Source organism: Lactuca sativa, chromosome 3 (genome assembly GCF_002870075.4).
Source record: "Lactuca sativa cultivar Salinas chromosome 3, Lsat_Salinas_v11, whole genome shotgun sequence".
NCBI lineage: Eukaryota > Viridiplantae > Streptophyta > Magnoliopsida > Asterales > Asteraceae > Lactuca > Lactuca sativa.
In genome coordinates this window covers 3,333,626-3,344,051 of record NC_056625.2, presented here as the reverse complement: position 1 = coordinate 3,344,051, position 10,426 = coordinate 3,333,626, and the positions used below count along the sequence as shown (strand labels likewise).

The following is a 10,426-nucleotide window of genomic DNA, read 5'->3' as shown; positions in this document are numbered from 1 at the left end:
AATCAAAATGAAAAATTACAAAAATTGACGGGTAATATAAAATTTTCAATCAAAGGAATAAAATAAATAAATTTTGGAGTGGATTATGGAATAAAACTTATACAGTTTTTGGTTTTTTTTTTGTTCATTTATTGGGTTTTATATAATCCATCTATTTATTATATTACTAAATAAATATTCAAAAACACATGTAATATCATCGAGCTTTCTTTTTAGGTTGCATATTTTGTGAGTGAAAGTCTATAACTTGTTTGATTCATATGAAACAATGTGTTTGTGATCTTATATCAATTGCTTTATTACTTCAACAACATGTTGAACAAATCAGCTGGTAAGGCTTAAAGTAATCAAAAGTTTTAATAACAACAAGGTAACAGATGCAACAAACTGAATTGTGAAAAATCGATAAAGAAGTGTTAGAATCTGTTAAACAATTTAAAACTGTGATATCATAATAAATTTAGGTGTGTTTGGCAAACTAACTGGTAGTTGAATGTTGTAATTTTTGTTTGTTATATGAGTGTTTGATAAAATTAATTGGAAGATTTTGAAATGTGTAAAATTACATGAAGTAAGAGAATTGATTAAAAAAATGTTCAATAGCTTTTTTTTTAAACGAGACATAAAGTAAGTTTTAGATTTGAAGTTTTTTGTTTAAATTAAAAGCTAAAAGTTTATTTTTGTTAAAATGTTACAATTAAAAGTCCCAAAAAGACATGTGTCAAACACGCCTTTAAAAAAGAAAGTCATTGCTTCTATACAAGGCCGGTCCAAGGATTTTGTGGGCCCGGGGCAAAAACAAAAATAGGACCATTCGAAAAACAAATTGCTTCTAGTGTAACCATATCGAATGTTTTCCTTTCTTTTTTTGAGATGGAGAGTTTATGTCTTATTTAAAACATAGATAAAATTAAAAATAGTTTAGAAGTGAATTATATTCTTCAGTTAAAAAATAATAATTAAATATAAACTAAATTTTTTAAAAATAAACTATTGTCAAGTTCTAAAATTGGCCTGCTTAAATAAAACTCATTTTATAAATTTTTGGCGAGTATGATTTTTATAAAAAAAATGGATAAATAATTAACTTTTATTTCATAATAAAATATATAGACTTGATAATTTATAATTAGAATTTTGTGTGATATTAAAAAATAATTTAAGTGTGTAAAATCTAAACTAATTATCATTAAATATGTGTGTAAACCAAGATTTGGGCCGGCCTAATTGTCATTACTAAATTCAAAAAGCCACATTAACAAGAAGACTTGAACTTTGGACCTAGAAGATTTGAAGGCAACGTCTTTTCCAATTGGTCTGTAATCATGTTTATTTAAAGTATAAACAGTATATATATAATTATGACAAAACTTCAAAAACGGTCCCTGCGGTTTCTAAAAATATCAAGTTTAGTCCCTAAGTTCAAAAAACCTCATGGATCGTCCCTGTGGTTTCAAAACTTTTAATGTTTAGTCCTTTCGCCTAACTCCGTCAGTTTTCTGCCGTTAAGTGAGGGGCATTTTCGTCATTTCAATACCAGGGACCATTTATGAGGTTGTCTCTATTAAAAAAAAGAAAAAATATATAATTATTTAATAAAAAGGCCACACCCTCTCTCTCTCTTAACATCCAACCCTATCCCCATTTTGATCTCGCTATTCCCCGGAAACGACTGAATCATCTTCATCCCTCTCAAGTATTTCACAGGAGGAGCGAACTGAAGAAATTGACGGGACCTCCGGTTTCCGATCAAGGGGGTGTACCACCGATTTATGAGGTTTGTATTACTTTTTTAAAAATAAATAAATAAATAAACCCATCGATGTGACTAACAGCTTCTGTAATTTGAGGATCATCAGGGCCAACTAGATGACCTTGAGAATCATGGTCCTCCAAATATAACGCCATGAAAGCAGGAATTTCTTCATTTGGCAAATCGAAATAATGGAGAAAAGTATCGACGCGTTCTTCAAACGGGACTGAAGCGTTATACGGTGGACAGAAATTCACAGGACAATCCCAAGAACCCTTTTTTACATCGGACCCAGGCCAGAAATATGTCACCGCTTTCAGCCCTTGGTTCGCGATGGTCTCCCATATGGGTTCGCCTAACCACCATTTGGGTTCACGACTTCTTGTTGTGAAGTTATCGCCTGTAGTTGGATCAGTGAATCTGTTTAATATGATTCCATGATAAGTAGGGTATAATCCGATGGCGATTGAGTAGTGATTTGGGAAAGTTAAGGTTGGGTAAACTGGAATCAATCCGGTTTCACCTGCTGTTCCTTGCTATGAACAAACAAAACAAAGATCAAAAACCAAAAAACGAAGATCTGAAACCAAAGCGATGACTGTGTGCGAAACCTGTAACTCCGCCTCTCCTTCATCAGTTCTGAAACCTGTAACTCAACCCCCCATCATTTTGGATTTCTGTGTATGCGATTTCACAGTCTCTATGGTGCAGGTGTTGGTGATTGTGGTTATAGGATCTGATTAGTGCTTCTTTTCTAATTTGGATTTTGATAGATTTTGTGATTTATGGTAAGGGTAAATAATGAAGGAGATAGTAGGGCTGAAGAGAGAGAGAGAGAGAGAGAGAGAGAGAGAGAGAGAGAGAGAGAGAGAGAGAGAGAGAGAGAGAGAGAGAGAGAGATGGGGTGGGGTGGGACCCCTTGTATATTAAATATTATATATTTATTTATTTATTTAAAAAAAGTATTTGAAAACTTCATAAATGGTCCCTGTGTAGTGAAATGACAAAAATGCCCCTGACTTAACGGTTAAATGGTAACGGAGTTAGCCGGAAGGACCAAATGTTAAAAGTTTTGAAACCACAGGGACCATCTGTGAGGTTTTTTGAACTTAGGGACTAAACTTGATATTTTCGAAAAGCACAAGGACCATTTTTGAAGTTTTGTCTATAATTATTAATGTCCATTTTTTTGGGGCCCCAATCCAACGATGGGCTATGGGCCGTCGCCCAGCTTGCCCACCCCATGGGCCGGGCCTACTTCTATATTTCAATATTTATAACTTTATAAGAGAGTTATAGAGCTTGTAGACATTCCTTTAAATATACTACTCATGTAGACTCCTTAATTAACTGTCGAAGACTCTCGTATACCTAATAGTTACTAATCTTGTCTGAATGCAAATGCATATTTTATCACATTTAATAGTCTGATATGATCAAAATCATCACAGCTGTTCTCACTCAACAATAAATGTCCAGATCAAGTGTAAGAAGATATGTGGCATTGAGTCTTGAGGGAGGGCATGCTGCATGCATCTTGTTTAATCATAAAAACTGATGATTAGAAGTGGAACATTCAATTCAAGCAAACACTTTATTGATAAGTGATTGTGAGATGCAATCAATCAATCACATTGATGACTCTGGAAAAAACAACCATTCATAAGCACAAACACAAGACTAGAAACTTGAGGGGAAATGATGCAAATTAGGAGCATGGAAATCTTGTTAAGTGAACTTCTTTAAATTTAGAAATTTGGATGGAAAGAGGTAAATTTTCTTCGGTCTTTTAAACGTTTGATTTGAGTTCTAAGAAAAGACCATGCTCCATGATCCATGATATTTTAATATTTCACCAACTTTGTTTTGACAGATATTATATAATATAGGTACGGGCATAATTTCATATATACACTTATTAAACGGCTAAATATCATATTTACAAGATCTAAACTTTAAATATCTTGTTAATGTTTTAAAATATCAAATTTACTCAAATTTATTTTTTTAATACCTTTTATTATTTAATAATATTTAGATAATTTTAAATCATTAAAACTTAAAAAAAAGTTTCAAGCTTGGAGAGTAATTCAAGATTCTATACTTACTGAATCCCTATATGTGATGATTTGATATTACCATAGCCCATATGGTTATAGGGCCTACTTGGATGCCTCAAGGTTGTTTGGGCTTTCGTGTTTTTTAGCTAATCTAAAGGATTACAATTTTTTTCTATTTAAATCTTGAATCTTCTTTATCTTAATAGGTCATGGGTATATTTTTTCTTTTTTGCTTGTCTTCTTTTTGTTAATTGTTATACAATAGATTAAATTTTTTTAATGGGTGACTTGAGGTGTTCCTAGTCTACAACGCCCTGAACTCGTAACAGATTATGAAGATTTTAGTTAAACACATTGAGTTTTCCTTCGGTTCTTTAGTGATCACCTGGGAAGATGCATTTCTAGAAGTAGCTAAATACCTCGTGTTAAGATGTCTCCTTATATTCAAAATTATAAAATACATTTTGTAGAAAAGCATAATTAGTTTACTATGGATTGTAAAAAACTTTAAAAAAAAATTGAATACATTTATAGTCATTGATTCCATATGCTTGGGTATTTAACTATTTATGTATGTATGGATTTCATATCCCTTTGTTATTGTTGATTGGAACTATAGTTGGTAACAACATTTTTTTGAACTAACCTTTTTAGCAAAATACTTTGTTTACAAACGGATTTTTAGCAACATATTACAACTTGTAAATCTGGGAAATGTGATTGGTTAAACACAAGAGTTACACAGGAACAAGATTTCTAGTAAACAAATAGAAACATATTATTTGTCCCACCACGTAATTCATTTGTAACCAATAATCGTTTGAAGTGATTACAGTTTCATAAACCAGACAGCAGCAGTAGCACCCATAAAAGGCATTATTATATATACTTATGGACAATTTGCTAAAATAACATTAACAACCTTTGATTTATGAACACATTAAATAATATATACAAATGATTTTTTTTCCTATTGCTAACAATAACATAACTTCAACAAACGTAAATTCCTCCTGTACAGTTGAGATGGGGATTGAGAACAGATAATCGCCGTTGGTCGACGGAATAAGATGTTGAGAGCTTCGCAGTTGCAGTCTCGTGGAGAGATGAAGAGAGTTGAGTAATCGAGGAGTGTGAGTTGTGATTTGTGAGTCCTGATTAGGGGTGAACAAATCGTTTTTTTTTTTTTTCAAACCGAACCGGTTCGGTTCACTCTCTAGCCAAGCAAAACCGGTTCAGCCTCAAACCGGTTCGGTTCAAACCGGTTCACTCAAAAAATTAGTCGAACCTATCTAAACCGGTTACATCGGTTCTAAACCGGTTCAATCGGTTCTAAACCAGTTCGGTTCGGTTCCATACCGGTTTCAAACCGGTTCACACGATATAAACCGGTTTCAACGACTAAAATCTCGAACGGATGTAAACCGGTGGTTCGGTTCTCAAACCGGTTCAGTTCACTGTGGACCAGTTTAGCGTAAACCGGTTTACCGGTTTGGATCTTGAACCGGTTTTTTTGTGCATGCTGATTCTAAGTGTGAGAAGAAGGCACGATGGGCCTATGACAAAATAAAAGTCCTAAATATTTTGATAATTTATTAAAAAGATATGTTGGCCCATTTGTTAACATGGAGCGTAAATAGTATTAGAGAATGGAGTTGGAGCCTGGTAAAATAAATAAAAAGCTTGTTGTGTACCAAGTTTTCTACTTACCCATAGTATTTTTAAAAATTATTCAGCTATTCATTGTACTTTTAAATTTAATTATCAAAATATAATGGTTTACCTTTTTAATGGGTTTAAAACATTACTTTTATGTTTCTACTTTAGAAAATATATGCATAGTACAAAATAGCATTCGGTATATAAAATCTTTATTTTAATATGAAGCAACATTCCATATATAAACATTTATTACAATTTTTTTTTTTTTTTTTTTTTTTTTTTTTTTTTGTTTTAAAAAATTATATATATCATACAAAATAGCATCGACTAATTTCCTTTGTGCAAACCAATAGGTTGGTTTCATATCTCATCATATCTACCATAATATTTTTTTTTTGCCACATGTTACATTCTTAGGCCTCTTGCCACATGTAATTTTTTAGTATTATCAAATTAAATTAATTCCATGTGTAATTTTCTAATTTTTTTGATTTATATAAAAAAATTATAATTAATGCATTAATGTATTGATTGATTCATTCTATTACTAATTTATAACAGTGAGAACCACAATTATAATATTAATTAAACTTTCATAGTAAAACTCAAAATTATTAATTAAGTATTTTAAACAAATCTATCCTAATAATTTTTTTTTGCCACATGTCATATTCTTAGACCTCTTGCCGCATGTAATTTTTTAGTATTTTTCAATTAAATTAATTCCACGTGTAATTTTCTGTTTTTTTTTATTTATATAAAAAATTATAATTAATGCATTAAAGTATTGATTGATTCATTCTATTATTGGTTTATAACCCGTGTACGGTTATAATATTAATTAAACTTTCAAAGTAAAACTCAAAATTATTAATTAAGTATTTTAAATAAATCTACCTTAATAATTTTTTTTGCAACATGTCACAATCTTAGGCTTCTTACCATATGTAATTTTTTAGTATTTTTCAATTAAATTAATTTCATGTGTAATTTTCTGGTTTTTTTGATTTATATAAAAAAAATATAATTAATGCATTAAAGTATTGATTGATTCATTCTATTACTAGTTTATAACTCGTGGGAATCATGGTTATAATATTAATTAAACTTTCATAGTAAAACTCAAAATTATTAATTAAGTATTTTAAATAAATTATTAATTAAGAGATAGTTTTTAGTTATATAAAGTTATAATCGTTGATTCAAATAAATACGTGAAATTATATCACTTTATAATTTGTATTTATTTTTTATTTTAATGTTATTAATTTAATTTAATTAGAATAAAAATTTTAAAATTTAAAATTTAAAATGGAGAAGTAATACATTGAAAAGTGACATGACCTTAATTAGAAGGTCTAATAAGGTGACACATGATAAAATAACTATTCTTTTATTAGTAGATGAAGATGAAGAGTATTTGATACCCTTACTATTATAACAGGTAGACATTTTTTATACGTTTTTCGTGAAATCACGCCTATACATTCAATTATCATTTTGTAACTGTGAAAGATGTACTATCATACAATGCACAATATTATCCTGTAAGGCTAACCAGTATGTGGGGCATTTCACGCGTCTTGGGATGAGGTGGCGTGCCTCCCCATGTGTGAACACCGCCCCCAAGTCCGATGGGGTGCGTGTGATGTAGCTCCGGAGGCGGGACGAGACGACGAATCACAAACCTTCTTTTTGTAACGACCGAATTGTGGTGGGGAACGGTTATTTGACCGTTTAACAATTACAAAATTTATTTTTTAAAAACTTAAACAATCTCAACTTCACCTATAATTTACCCTACTATTCTCTTAACAATTTAAACTTCACAAAACAATCTCTACATTTTATTACCATCTACAAAAAACATTCATCTCTCTCATGTTTTTTTCTCTCTACATTGATTCAAATCAAAACACCCCAAACACTCCTAACACCCCAAATACTTCAAATGCAAATGTTAATTACATGCAATTGTTAACATCCTCAATCCAACAACAACAACCTCTATTCACCATTTCATACACCCCAAACTTCTACCAACAACAACCACAACAATTTAATCAACCCCAATTCCAATCCTTTCAACAACAACCTTCTCAACAATTTCAACAACCTTCTTTTATACCTCAATAATTTCAACCATCTCAAGTCTCATTATCTCAATTTCAACCTATAAATCTTGACAATGACGACGACGACGAACGAGTCCAAGAAACACAACAACCAACTCGTCGAAGGCAAAAAAAGAAAGATCCAAGAAAAAAAAAGAACTACCGCATGGAAAGAAGATGAGGAAGAAGCTTTAGCAAAAGCTTGGATTTTCATATCGCAAGACGGGGATGTCGACAACTCGCATCAAATTCAATGACATATTTGACAAACTTAAAAACATGCATAGAAGTGGTAGCAACGATTTCAACATTTTAGTAACCGCGACCTACGAATACAAAATTACAACCAATGGTAAACCATTCGGCCACCAAAAAGCTTGGGAAGTTTCTAGTAACGGTCCAAAATAGTTTATATATCTGGAAATGGCGCATTCGGGATCTACCACCGGTTCCAACAAAAAGACAAGAACGTCCGAGTCGAACGTGGGTTTTGGACTCGACTTCAACGCCACCGAGGGGGGGGGGGGGGCACCGGACGTCCAACTTCGTCGACCACCGGGAATGGACAAAACGAGAAAGGGAGCGTCTTTAAACGGAAAAGCACCAGCAACTAGCGACGGCGAGCTTGAGACATCCATAGATAAAGCTCTAGTTTATTTTGAAAAAAAAAACTACGAACCAACGGAGGAAGCTCGTCAAAAAAAAAAAAAATAGCCCTTACCGATCTTCAAATCGTAAACACAAAGCCCCAACCAGATATTGACCCGGAAAAATTTGCGACGTTTTTTAAAATTCAACAACAAGTCCAGGACAAATATGAAATATAGGTTCTAATATTTATGATTTTAAGTAATTTAGGATTTTTTTTTTATGTTTTTTAAGAATTTTAGGATTTTGGTGTTTTTTATATTAATGTAACGTGTTTTTAATTTTAATGTAATTTGTATTTTTTATTAAAATTTTGGTTTTTATTTAGCTTATGGTTTTTATTTAAATTATAGTTTGTATTTTGTTTTTATTTAATTTAATGTTAAAAAAATAAAAAGAATAGAAAAAAGAATTTGTGTAGTGGTAACCATTTCCAATGTTTAGTGGATTGGTGGTGAAGCGACACACATCAGTCGTACACATATCTTTGTTGACAACATCGCCTCTAACTATCTCTCCTCACGTCGACTCTCCCTTACTCGCCGTCACTCCCCTGTAAAGACATCGGCCAGAGACATTCGATAGCTACATCTCCGTCGCACCCAAACCAGGTTCCATTTTTCTTTCTTATTTTCTGCTTTCTTTCTTCTTTTTTCTAATTTCTTTGAAATCACCGATTGATGTTGTTGGCAGACTTCTTTTTTATCGAAAAGGTTTTCTTTTCTAGTGATTTCCTTCTTCACATACGATATTTCAGCAGTATGTTTATTTTAATATCAATCGTCAAGTTTAAGTTCTTCCCTAGAATTCTATTAGGTGATTTTTTATATTCATTGATAATTGATTTGCTACTGATTCGATAATTGTGTTTGATGTTCAAATGTATGAAATTTTATGTGTATTGTGTTTTCTTTTTTAATGGAATGTGTTTGCAAGCAAGCTGTTTGATTAAATGTCTGAGAGAGATAGTACTTTGTTATGCATATTTTCACTTATCAATTTTAATATATATGTTTTAATGTTTAACTTTTGAATTTTAGACATTCATATTTAACTGTTTTTTTTTTTAAAAGAATTCGCATTTAAAAACCTGATTATGTAACATTGAAGACTTGAATACTAGACAAACTCTTAAAATTTTCAAGTTGATACCCTCTAGTTGAAATTCCTAAAAACAAATAAGAGCACCATGTTAATGAAACTGCATAATTTCTTAAAACATGCAAATAGCCCTTCAAGTCCCACCTTTTTTTGAAGCTTAAAAAGATGTTGAACAAAGTGCAACATAAGCCTCTCCTTAGCACTGTTTATCCACACCTGATCAAAAAGCTATATTTTGTTTAAAAATTAGAACTTTTGTTAAATTAAATATAGTTTTAGGTTGCCGTTATCGGTAAAATAGTTGAACATAATTTTTCTAGAGGCCATTTTGAAAAAACTTTAATAGGAAGGTGGGTATTTTGTACTACCATTGATTTGTTTTTTAAACCATCGTATTTCCACTTGTTTCCTTTAATTTAGCTGCTCATGGAGTAATATGAAGTTATGACCCACCAACCCATTTATTTATACGGGTTCACAAGTTGGCGGGTTCGTGGGTCAGATTTGGGTTCGTGGGTCTAAATTTTAGATATTTAAGTCTTAAACATCCAAATGAAAATTAAAAACATTCATAGAAACATGTTATAGACTTAGTCTTATAAGTTACGACTTATGACCTTAGACCATCCACCACGAGTAATAATGTCAAAACAATCAAATGGTCTATGAATAAATTGTATATATTATATAATACTTATTAAATATTAATACGTGATACATAAATACATTTAAAAATATAATAATTTTTTTATTAAGAATATAAACGGGTTGGCGGGTCAACCCGTTTATTTTTTAAGAAACCCATATATGACCCGTTTAATAAACAGGTTGGCGGGTTGACGGGTTAGCGGGTTGACGAGTTGAAAAACTCAACCCAAACCCATTTATTTCGTGTCGTGTCGCGTGTCGTGTCGAAAATTGCCAGCCCTATATGAAGAATATAGCATTTTAGTTAATAAAATTTTGATTTTTAACAATTATTCCATGAGAAAGTTTACTATTTGATGTTTGACTGATGTGCCCCTTAATAAAATTTTGATTGTATCAAATATATTATATTTCTATGATGTTATATTCAAGTTTTTTAT

General features: G+C 31.4%; 1 protein-coding gene across 1 annotated transcript; it reads right to left on the bottom strand.

Moving 5' to 3' along the window:
* Positions 1-324: 324 nt before the first annotated feature.
* On the bottom strand, positions 325-9,709 carry LOC128132567 (uncharacterized). The gene is made up of 5 exons (XM_052769122.1): positions 9,677-9,709; positions 9,483-9,566; positions 9,328-9,405; positions 1,834-2,289; positions 325-423 (listed from the first exon to the last, which is right to left on the bottom strand). The coding sequence occupies exons 1-5, from the start codon at positions 9,707-9,709 to the stop codon at positions 325-327; spliced, it is 750 nt and encodes a 249-aa protein (XP_052625082.1).
* Positions 9,710-10,426: the final 717 nt, after the last annotated feature.

What these genes read in the sequence shown, in the direction of transcription:
- LOC128132567 (XM_052769122.1), bottom strand. Translation starts at nt 9,709, where the DNA reads ATGGTAGTACAAAATACCCACCTTCCTATTAAA. An exon ending in ATACCCACCTTCCTATTAAA is followed by an intron (nt 9,567 to 9,676) that starts GTTTTTTCAAAA and finishes AACAAAATATAG; the next exon opens with CTTTTTGATCAGGTGTGGAT. An exon ending in ATCCTCAAATTACAGAAGCT is followed by an intron (nt 424 to 1,833) that starts GTTAGTCACATC and finishes ATTGTTTAACAG; the next exon opens with ATTCTAACACTTCTTTATCG.